The sequence below is a fragment of the Lagenorhynchus albirostris genome, chromosome X (genome assembly GCF_949774975.1).
Source record: "Lagenorhynchus albirostris chromosome X, mLagAlb1.1, whole genome shotgun sequence".
Classification (NCBI taxonomy): Eukaryota; Metazoa; Chordata; class Mammalia; order Artiodactyla; family Delphinidae; genus Lagenorhynchus; species Lagenorhynchus albirostris.
Genome location: NC_083116.1, coordinates 19,162,977 through 19,174,265, shown reverse-complemented (window position 1 = coordinate 19,174,265; position 11,289 = coordinate 19,162,977). Strand labels below are relative to the sequence as shown.

At 41.2% G+C, this 11,289-nt stretch overlaps 1 protein-coding gene across 1 annotated transcript; it reads right to left on the bottom strand.

The window, feature by feature from the left end:
- Window positions 1–679: 679 nt before the first annotated feature.
- On the bottom strand, window positions 680–1,615 carry LOC132513456 (olfactory receptor 6N1-like). Its single transcript, XM_060137835.1, is given in 1 exon segment — window positions 680–1,615. A coding segment is annotated over 1 exon segment (936 nt).
- Window positions 1,616–11,289: the final 9,674 nt, after the last annotated feature.

Below are 11,289 nucleotides of genomic sequence, written 5' to 3'. Positions count from 1 at the left end.
ACATTAAGAGTAATAAGGATGATGTTATTCCAGTCTTCAAGGGTCTTGATTAACTACCTTTTCAAGTGAGTAGAACAGTCAATAGCTTCTCTAGGATTTTAGAGATTGTTCTGATCAGTGGAGAGGCAGATGATCTAAGAAACCACAGAAGGTGAGGTGAATGTGCATGAACCCTGAGGAGAGGCACAGTGAAGGGCACCTAAGTTTCTATGGGAAGGGTATGGTGACTGCGTGTGTATGTAGGGGTGTGTGTGTGTGTGTACACATGGGCACACTGGGCACGTGCACATAGTGAAACCAAAAACCTTAACACCAACAGGTATTTCTATACCACACATACAGAAAGAGAGAGACAGAGAAAGAGACAAAGACAGAGAGATAGACTTTTGTGTCAAACAAATTTGGGTCTTTAGAATGTTCCCCTAAAAGGCTTGGTAGAATAGCCTCAGGGAGTCACTCGTCTGGCAAACTTAATTTTACCATGCAAGGATTAACCTGGTATTCCCAAGGGCTTTAGGCTATAGGACCTCAGGGGTGGTCCCTGCTCTGTTGGCTATTTCTCTGGAAGGAGGGAGCAGCAGTGGTCTGAGCCCCCAAGTACAAAGCCTAGTGCCTGGCTTCCTTCACAGAAGCCCAGGCTGCTCTGAGAAAAGAGACTCCCTGTGGATGGTGAGGGCCATTAGGTCCTTTTAGCATATACCCACTGACTCATAAGCCTCCTCACTGCCTTTTTAACATCCTTGTTTCTCAAGCTATACACGGTGGGGTTGACCATGGGAGTGACCACAGTATAGAACAGGGAGAAGATCTTGTTCAGGGCAACAGCCTGGGTTGCTGTGGGAATGGCATACACTGTTTCCAGTGTTCCATAGTACAGAGTGACCAATATGAGGTGGGAAGAGCAGGTGGAGAAGGCCCATTGCTTTCCTGCAGCTGATGGAATCCTGAAGACAGCAGCAACAATGTGGATATAGGAGGCTACAGTGAGTAGGGAGGGCACCATAGTGACAAAGGAGGCCAGTAGGAAAGTGATTTCCTCCACTGTCTCAGTATCAGAACAGACCAGCTACAGCACAGGGGTCAGGTCACAGAATAAATGGTCAGACTTATAGGCTGGACAGAAGGGCAGCTGGAAAGTCATGGTAACAGTGACCACAGGGGTTAGGAACTCACCCAGCCAAGACCCACCTGCAAGCAGGATACATGCGTAGAGGTTCATGAGGGATGGATACTGGAGGAGGCTGCAGATAGCAAATTAGCGGTCATAAGACATGGCTGCCAGAAGAAAGTGCTCAACTACTGCCATGGAACCGAAGAAGTAAAACTGGACCACACATCCTACAAAGGAAATCACCTGGGGACCTAAGAGAAGGGTCTGCAGTGTCTTAGGGGCAATGGAGGTAGTGTACCAGATCTTAAAGGAGAAATTGGACAGAAAGAAGTACATGGGGGTTTGGATGCTGCAATCAAGGGAAATGACTATAAGGATAAGGACCTTCCCCAGCAAGGTCACTACATAGATTCCCAGAAATATCCCCCAAAGAAAAAACTGTAACCCATGGAGACTCCCAAATCCCAGGAGGAGAAATTCATTGAGAATGGTCAGATTACCCATAGCTGTGACATTCACGCATTATACCTGAGGAAAGGAGAGAAATATAGCCAGTTAGAAAAAGAGCCATGCTACTGGAGGGGGGCAACAGTACCAGATATGCCATATATTATAAAACTCAAAGACCCTGTCTTTTCTCCTCTGGAATAAATTTTCTGTTTTGTTCTACTAGGTGTATTTACCTAATAGTTATAGTGAAATCAGAAGCTATGCCTTGGAGAGTTAACAGAGAGGGTGTCTCCTTTGCTGTTTTCCACTCTTTTTCTTGACATAACCTGTGATGAATCTACCTTTGGGATTCTCACAGTGGGAGGCAAACACCTCTTTTTTTTTTTTTTTTGTGGTACGCGGGCCTCTCACTGCTGTGGCCTCTCCCGTTGCGGAGCACAGGCTCCGGACGCGCAGGCTCAGCGGCCATGGCTCACGGGCCCAGCCGCTCCGCGGAACGTGGGATCTTCCCGGACTGGGGCACGAACCCGCGTCCCCCGCATCGGCAGGCGGACTCTCAACCACTGCACCACCAGGGAAGCCCGCTCACAGTGGGAGGCAAACACCTCTTAATGGGGACATGGTGCGGAAGCTTCTCTGAACTTCTGAAACTCAGCTTTTAAGACTCAATGGAAATGTGAGTCCAAAATGATAAAATAGAATTAGAATTCACACCACCCTCTCTCCCCCCGAGCCCCTAAGTCAGGGTGGGTTTCACCAGGAACGTAATTGGAGGGAGGAGGGGAATTCAGAACTACTGATCTTAAAGTATGTGTAAGAAAAATAAGAGTTTCTGCCAGGCTCTGGGGACATGGAGCTGACTGCTTCCATGGCATCAAATTCCTATGGAAATTGGGGGGAAAATGTATGTAAAGTTATTCACTTGAAATGTTAGAGAAAAATTATGTTCCATCCTTCATAAATGAAAATGACATTCCTGACTCACAAGCAGTAGGATGTGCATTTAGAGTTATTTTTTTTTCCAGCAGCGGGGATGGGTTAACAGTGAGTCATGGACGCAGTTCCTCCATCCCCACAAGCACCCCCCCACCCCCCCAGCTCAAAGACCCAGAGTTGTTAAATGGTTGTCTGGTCTTAGCGCCTGAGCTGTGTGATAGGATTAACAATCAATCTGTGCTGTGGCCTAAATTAGGGGTAAGTGTGAGGCCACAGTTAGCGGCTTGGTTCAGTTGGTGTTCTAGGCTGAAGGCTCAATCTGAGGCCAGGGAATAAAAGCCATCTTTGCTGCTTTGCTTGGGGTAATGACAATGTGTCCCTAAAAGATTACAGTTAAGTCATATTTTTGTAAATGAAGTCCTATTTTAAATCCAGTCGGAGAACTGGCTATTCAAAGGACTCTTGTTAAGAATGCTTCTGTGACATGAAAGAATTTCTCCATAATTTATCCTTTGTACCGATATGGGTTGTTAATACACAGGGCTTGTGTAAAGGAAGGTCCACCTATAATGGGGGTATCCAGGACACTTAGGGAGCCTAAGGTGGTACTGAATGTAATTACAGTGTGTAAGGAAAATCAGTCAGTAACTAGAGTTGTCCCTGGGGGTGATAGCTGCTTCCTAATTGTGGGATTAAGCTGCAGTGTCCTATTACTTACCATTTTACCTTGTCTTCAGAGACTGGCAGCCAGCATTGAGAACCAAAATTAACATCATTAGATTTTTATCATTCAATCCCAAGTCTCATTAATTAACAATGAATAAACTTGATTTTCCCTTTTTGGTTTACAGGTGTGCTCCTTGGTGTCTCCAAATTCAAAGGCACACCAGCTTCCCTAAATCCTTGCCCATCCTCTCTTTTCTTGCAGTGAAGACAGAGTAATGATATTGTAAAAGAGAAGTTTCAACTCAGAATTCTATTCATTCTTTTGTTCAGTCATCTATTCACTCACCACGTAGTTTTGGACACCTACTATGTGTCATATATTGGGCTAGGTAGGCACTGGAGATAAAATTATGAACAGGAAAGTCATGGTCTCAATGTTTCCAGAGCTTACATCCTACTAGCGGAAGTGGTCTCAAAAATAACTGTAAAACTAGTATTGTGATCAATTCTATGTGGGTATTAATATAAAATACAGGGTCTTAATATAAAAAACAGTATGGGGAGAGGTGACCTTGTTTTGGCAAAATGGTCAGGGAAGATCTCTCTGAAGAAGAAGTCATATTTAAGCTGAGATCTGATGAATATGGAGTAGCCAGCTATGAGAACAGTCAGAGGGGAGGTATTACAGGTAGAGAGGCAACATGTGCAAAGGCCCTGAGTGAGATAAGCACTTGAATACTGGAAGAATAAAACATACAAGCAAACAGCAAAAAACAACTGTGGCTGGAGGGCAACAGGTAAGGCAGGTGAGGGAAAGAGTGATAGGAGGTGAATTTGTAGAATGCATATCTGATTTACAATTTGAAAAGATCCCTCGAGCTTCTATGTGGAGAATGTCATACATTCTCCAACTGTGGCTGGAGGGCAACAGGTAAGGCAGGTGAGGGAAAGAGTGATAGGAGGTGAATTTGTAGAATGCATATCTGATTTACAATTTGAAAAGATCCCTCGAGCTTCTATGTGGAGAATGGACGGTAAAGGGCTAAAAGGGAAGGTGAGAAAACTGGTGAGGAGGCTAATATATTAATACAGGTAAGAAATGGTAGGATCAAGTTGGGATGGATAAGGTGGATTAATTTTAAGGCTTTTTACATAGTAGAATTGATATATATTTTCATACTTTTCTGTATGCATATTATACATTTTATTTAAAAAGTTTACTTTAATGAAATGACATAGATTGCAGATGAATTGCATTAGAAGAGGGCATGAAGAACAGGAAGGAATTAAGGATGAATCCCAGGCTTTTGGCCTAAGCAACTGCATACATGATCATCTCTTTTCCTGAGATGGGAGGACCAAGTAGGTAATTTAGTTTGAGGGGAATTTTCTTTTGTTTCCCTTCCTTCCTTCCTTCCTTCCTTCCTTCCTTCCTTCCTTCCTTCCTTCCTTCCTTCCTTCCTTCCTTCCTCCCTCCCTCCCTCCCTCCCTCCCTTCCTTCCTTCCTTCCTTCCTTCCTTCCTTCCTGTTAGATCTAGTGGGTTATGATCCATTGCTAGGATGACAGTTTCAATCCTCATATGGGTCAGTAATCTGGTAACAGACTGAGCCCTGGCCCTGAGAGACAGGGCTCTCACTGTGGCCACACAACAAGCTTAAGTAAAAGTCTGACAAACTCTTGTCCTTGGTCTCAAAAGGGACAAGGGAAGAGAGTGAAAGTGTCTGTATAACCTTTACTCACTCTGTAGAAATTGCTCAAAGCACAGGGTTAGCAACTGCATATCGGGAGCATCCTGTGCATACGAAGCACAGGAAAGCACAATTCCATGGAGGACTGTTAAGACTCTCTTCAGTGTGGGTCTCCAAGAAGCCTTCATTAATGGCAACCCATCTACCCAGAGCTTTCAATTATCTGAGATTTAAAAAAAAAATTCTTTCGTCTCATTTTGCCTTTGTGTGAAAGAGACAGGTAATGAAACAAGCTTAGTCAAGAAAACAATTTTCAGATGTCCAGGGGTTGGAATACATTCAGTTCTACTCTTTCTCTCTTCATTTCATTTGTAGTTCTGGCCAATCAGAATTAATGCTCAGAATAATGGCTGGAGGCTCTGAAAGATCTTCAATCAGTAAAGAGTGATTCAAGTATATCATTATACTTCATTTACTACGTTGCGACAGTGGACTCAGATATCTTAGTGGAATATTGTTTTTAGCAAATACAGTGGAAAACAGCTTTGCTCTTACCCTTCAGTTACCCAGAAAATCTAATTAAACATATACCCTTTCCCCCTTTCCCTTGACGTTCCCTTAATCAGGACTTGTCTTGGCATTAATTCTTCTATATCCTTATAATTACCAAAAGGTATTCATTAACATGAAAAATTGGTGCTCAGTGTAAAATAAAATCCCCCAAATTTACCTCCCCCCACCATCTCCAAGATGCTAATAGTTGCAAAAGCACAATAATAAAATTGAAAGTGTAGCAACATAACTAGGGAATGAGAGACTAGGGAATGAGCTCAAACTCATTACCTCTTCTAGAGTCAATCCAGGAAAATCTCTTGGAAAAGGGGGTAGTGAGGAGGAATCCAAAGAATGGCTGAAGATTAACTGCTGGAAGGGAGAAATATACAGCTTGATAAGGAGAGCAATGATCTGGCTATACCTATCATATACCATCTGATCCAGCAATCCCACTGCTGAGTATATACCTAAAGGAAATGAAACCAATATCTCAAAGAGATATCTGCATCCCCATGTTAATTGCAGCAATGTTCATTACAGCCAAGATATAGAAACAACCTAAATGTCCACTGGTGGATAAACAAATAAATAAAATGTGGTCTATACATACAATGGAATATTATTCAGCCTTAAAAAAGAAGGAAATTCCTGTCATTTGCAACAACATAGCTGAACCTAGAGGGCATTAGGCTAAGTGAAATAAGTCAGACAGAGAAAGATAGATGCTGTATGATCTCACTTACATGTGGAATCTAAAAAAGATGAGCTGATAGACCAGAGACTACAGACGTGGTTACCAGGGGCTGGGTGTGTAGGGTGGGGAAAATGGGAAGATGTTGGTCAAAGGGTACAAACTTTCAGTTATAAGATGAATAATGTACAGCATGGTGACTATAGTTAATAATACTGCATTGTATACTTGAATTCTCTAAGAGCGTAGATTTTAGGTGCTCTCACCACAAAAAACAAAGGTAACTACATGAGGTGATGGGTGTGTTAACTAACTTGATTGTGGTAATCATTTCATAATGTATACATATATTAAATCATCATGTCATACATTCTAAAACAGTTAGAAACCCAGTGCTCTCCCTTTCTTCAGACCCCCAACTCTATCCATTTTTTAAAAAGTAAGCAACAAACACATGACATGCAAATGTGTCCCTAGCTCTTTTTTCTCCCCAAAATTATACTATACTGATATCAGGGGCAGTTGTTTAATGATATCAGGGATAATAGGTAGGTACAGAAGGTCATCTTGGTAGCCCAGTCCTCACTCTTTAGGTCATCCTTTTGTCTAAATACATATAAACCTGTTGCTGAAAGTGATATCTGAGAGATACTAGGCTGGTGAGCAGGAAAACTACCCAGAGACAGTCTTTGAAAAAGCAGAGCAGAGAAGAAATCCTTAACTAGTACTATACTAGCTCTTCTACCAATAGATGAAGTTGGGGTTTTTATTTTGATCAACTCTGTCTATAAGTAGTGCCTTTCTTGAATAATTCAAATTTGTGCCATGCAGCAGGAAAAATTGATTATAAGTTTATTTTCCTTTGAGCACAACTTGTGGAACATTATAGACAGATCCTTTTTAAAGGAATTGTACATTAATGCAAGAAACCCCTTGGTGTCTAGGGGAATGATTTTGTTATTTGTGTTCTTGCACCTTGAGACCTAGACATAGGCGTTATTGAAACCAGGAGACAGGCATTGCTGAGATGGCTGAAACAAACATTACTGAGACCCAGAAACAGACTGGGAGATAGGCATTATTGAGACCTGGTGACAGATATTTCTAATTCAACTATATTCTTTGGTGCCAAATACTTTCCCCCTGTTCTGTTCCATTTGTCAACACGACAGACAATGAAATGGGCCAGGAAATATCTTGGGCCAAATGATATGTGATGTGTCATTGTGTGACATACCTAGCCTAAATGTGAAGAACGGCAACGATTATCCTAGTAAGTTGTGCAAAGAATAACAGGCTCATACTTTTGGTCCCAAACTGTCAAGATATTTCATATAAAAATTTGAGAGTCTAAATAATCTGTATAAACACCTAAGTTTCCCTTTACCTCAACATAGACTCTCATTATGGTTGTTACTTTATAGCAAAAATCCAAAATTGGTGGAATTCAGAAAACATTCTGTCAATAAACCATTCTAGAGAAAAAAAAATGGTCTCCACAATACCAAATACTCAGTTTGAATGAGGAGTTTACTTTTTAACCTGATATATATATATATATATATATATATATATATATATTTTTTTTTTTTTTTTTTTTTTTTTTTTTTTTTGCGGTACGCGGGCCTCTCACTGTTGTGGCCTCTCCCGTTGCGGAGCACAGGCTCCGGACGCGCAGGCTCAGCGGCCATGGCTCACGGACGCAGCCGCTCCGCAGCATGTGGGATCCTCCCGGATGGGGGCACGAACCCGTGTTCCCTGCATCGGCAGGCGGACTCTCAACCACTGCGCCACCAGGGAAGCCCCCCTGTTATATTTTTTTAATTGACTTCTCATGTTCATCTTGTCCTCTGAGTCAAGAAATAGCATTTGCTAGACTTTCTATGCCTGCTGCATTTCCTTATATCCAGGAGAACTGAAACATCTAGATCCATCATTCTAATTCTTATCTGCTCATATGCTCATGGTGTTACGTATTTGAATAGTGGTAACATTTCTTTTCTTGCCTCTTTCACTCATAGTCCTGCTGTTTGACTCTAACAATGGAGAAAACCTCAGTACCCCTCCTACTCACTGCTTTCTAATCCCCATTTTGTAGCATCAGAGCACTATCTGTCACCACTCACATTTTCTTTTTCTTTTTGAAGCTTTCTGCTCCTAGACTCCTCTTCTTCACTGATCATGACAGATTTACAGTGGTTAGGAAGCTGCAATAGTCACAGTGACGAGGTATCTTTGGTCTATACCAAAGGCTTTATCATGTCACAGGGAAGTAGTGTATTGTAGTAGTTAAGAGCATGGTCTTTTGTGTCAGATAGACCTGAGTCTGTGTTCTGGCTCCACCACATACTCTCTGTGTGACTCTGGGCAAGTAACTTAACCTCGTGGTGCTTCAATTTTCTCAGCTGCAAAATAGAGAATAATTATAATAATAAACTACCTTAGAGTGTTTTCATTAGAGTTGAATGAGAAAATCTATGTGAAGTTTTGGTGAGGTGCTCAGCACTCTCTAAGTGCTCAGTCTCATGTTCATTTGACAATGTGTACCTGTGTGTACGGTTACTCTTCAGATGTTTTATGTGTTGTCTCCCTCACAAAGTTGTAAGTGCCTCAAAAGTAGGTGCAATCTTGTAGTTTTTCTACTGTTCTCCTCTGATCTCCTTCACATATCTAACGTAAGAAATGAGCCCCCAGTAGGATCTTAATAAATATTTATTGGTATAGCTTTTTTCCCATCCCAGCCAAAATCTGCAAGCTTTAATATGGTCACTCTTGAGAGAAGTCCAGAGAGATTTTTCTTACTTCTCACTGTCCTTTTCCTCTACAGAGGGGCTTGCCCATGACCCCATGATCTGGTTGCTTCACTCACTTTGACAAAGAATCAGAATCTTCCATCAAGAACACTCTCAGTCTAGCTGCTTCTCTAACTGCCCAACTTAATATCCTGCCTTAACTTCCTTCCATTAGGGAGTCAGGTCCTGCCTGTTTGCTCAATACGTTGTTCTCATGAAAATCAATTTCCTTTAAGCCTGCTTCCCAAGGATAATGTTTTCTCCTTCCACTGGAAAAGTTAAAATTGTAGAGTATACAAAGAGTATCCAGAATATCTAGTGCCAACAAATTTCTTACCAAATCCTGAACTTTGAAGTTTGTGGGTTCAAAGGAGCCAATTACTACTCTGAAGCCAGACTTTCCTATTGTGATGAACAGGGCCAACCCTCAGCAACACTGGGATACTGGGAAAGGTTGATCTGAAGCTACATTTCCTCTTTCTTTCTCTAGCACATTCCATCCCAGTTTCATATTGTCTTTGAACCCTTTTCCTTTCTCTCCACCTCTAGTTCAGTACTTCTAAGAGTTCCTTTCAAAATATTTTCTCTTTAATTTGTAGTAAATGCACATCTATTTTTTAAATTAATTTTTATTGGAGTATAGTTGTTTTACAATGTTGTGTTAGTTTCTGCTGTACAGCAAAGTGAATCAGCCATACCTATACATATACCCCCTCTTTTATGGATTTCCTTCCCATTTAGGTCACCACAGAGCACTGAGTAGAGTTCCCTGTGCTATACAGTAGGTTCTCATTAGTTATCTATTTTATACACTGTAGTGTCAATCCCATTCTCCCAATTCATCCCACTCCCCCTTCCCCCCGGTATCCATACGTCAGTTCTCTACTTCCGTGTCTCTATTTCTGCTTTGCAGATAAGTTCATTTCTACCGTTTTTCTAGATTCCACATATAAGCAATATTATACAGTATTTGTTTTTCTCTTTCTGGCTTACATGGGAGCAACCTAAATGTCCATCAACAGAAGAATGGATAAAGAAGATGAGGTACATATATACAATGGAATAATACTCAGGAATAAAAAGTAACAAAATTGTGCAATTTGCAGACACGTGGATAGACCTAGAGACTGTCACAGAGTGAACCACATCTATTTTTTTTTAACATCCTGACTGGAGTATAATTGCTTTACAATGGTGTGTTAGTTTCTGCTTTATAACAAAGTGAATCAGTTATACATATACATATGTTCCCATATCCCTTCCCTCTTGCGTCTCCCTCCCTCCCACCCTCCCTAACCCACCCCTCTAGGTGGTCACATAGCACCGAGCTGATCTCCCTGTGCTATGCGGCTGCTTCCCACTAGCTATCTATTTTACGTTCAGTAGTGTATATATGTCCATGCCACTCTCTCACTTTGTCCCAGCTTACCCTTCCCCCTCCCCATATCCTCAAGTCCATTCTCTAGTAGGTTTGTGTCTTTATTCCCATCTTGCCCCTAGGTTCTTCATGATCCTATTTTTTTCCTTAGATTCCATATATATGTGTTAGCATACGGTATTTGTTTTCCTCTTTCTGATTTACTTCACTCTATATGACAGACTCTAGGTCCATCCACCTCACTACAAATAACTCAATTTTGTTTCTTTTTATGGCTGAGTAATATTCCATTGTAATATGTGCCACATCTTCTTTATCCATTCATCTGTTGATGGACACTTAGGTTGCTTCCATATCCTGGCTATTGTAAATAGAGCTGCAATGAACATTTTGGTACATGACTCTTTTTGAACTATGGTTTTCTCAGGGTATATGCCCAGTAGGGGGATTGCTGGGTCATATGGTAGTTCTATTTTTAGTTTTTTAGGAAACCTCCATACTGTTCTCCATAGTGGCTGTACCAATTCACATTCCCACCAACAGTGCAAGAGGGGTCCCTTTTCTCCACACCCTCTCCAGCATTTATTGTTTCTAGATATTTTGATGATGGCCGTTCTGACTGGTGTGAGATGATACCTCATTGTAGTTTTGATTTGCATTTCTCTAATGATTAATGATGTTGAGCATTCTTTCACGTGTTTGTTGGCAATCTGTATATCTTCTTTGGAGAAATGTCTATTTAGGTCTTCTGCCCATTTTTGGATTGGGTTGTTTGTTTTTTTGATATTGAGCTGCTTGTAAATTTTGGAGATTAATCCTTTGTCAGTTGCTTCGTTTGCAAATATTTTCTCCCATTCTGAGGGTTGTCTTTTGGTCTTGTTTATGGTTTCCCTTGCTGTGCAAAAGCTTTTAAGTTTCATTAGGTCCCATTTGTTTATTTTTGTTTTTATTTCCATTTCTCTAGGACGTGGGTCAAAAAGGATCTTGCTGTGATTTATGTCACAGAGTGTTCTACCTATGT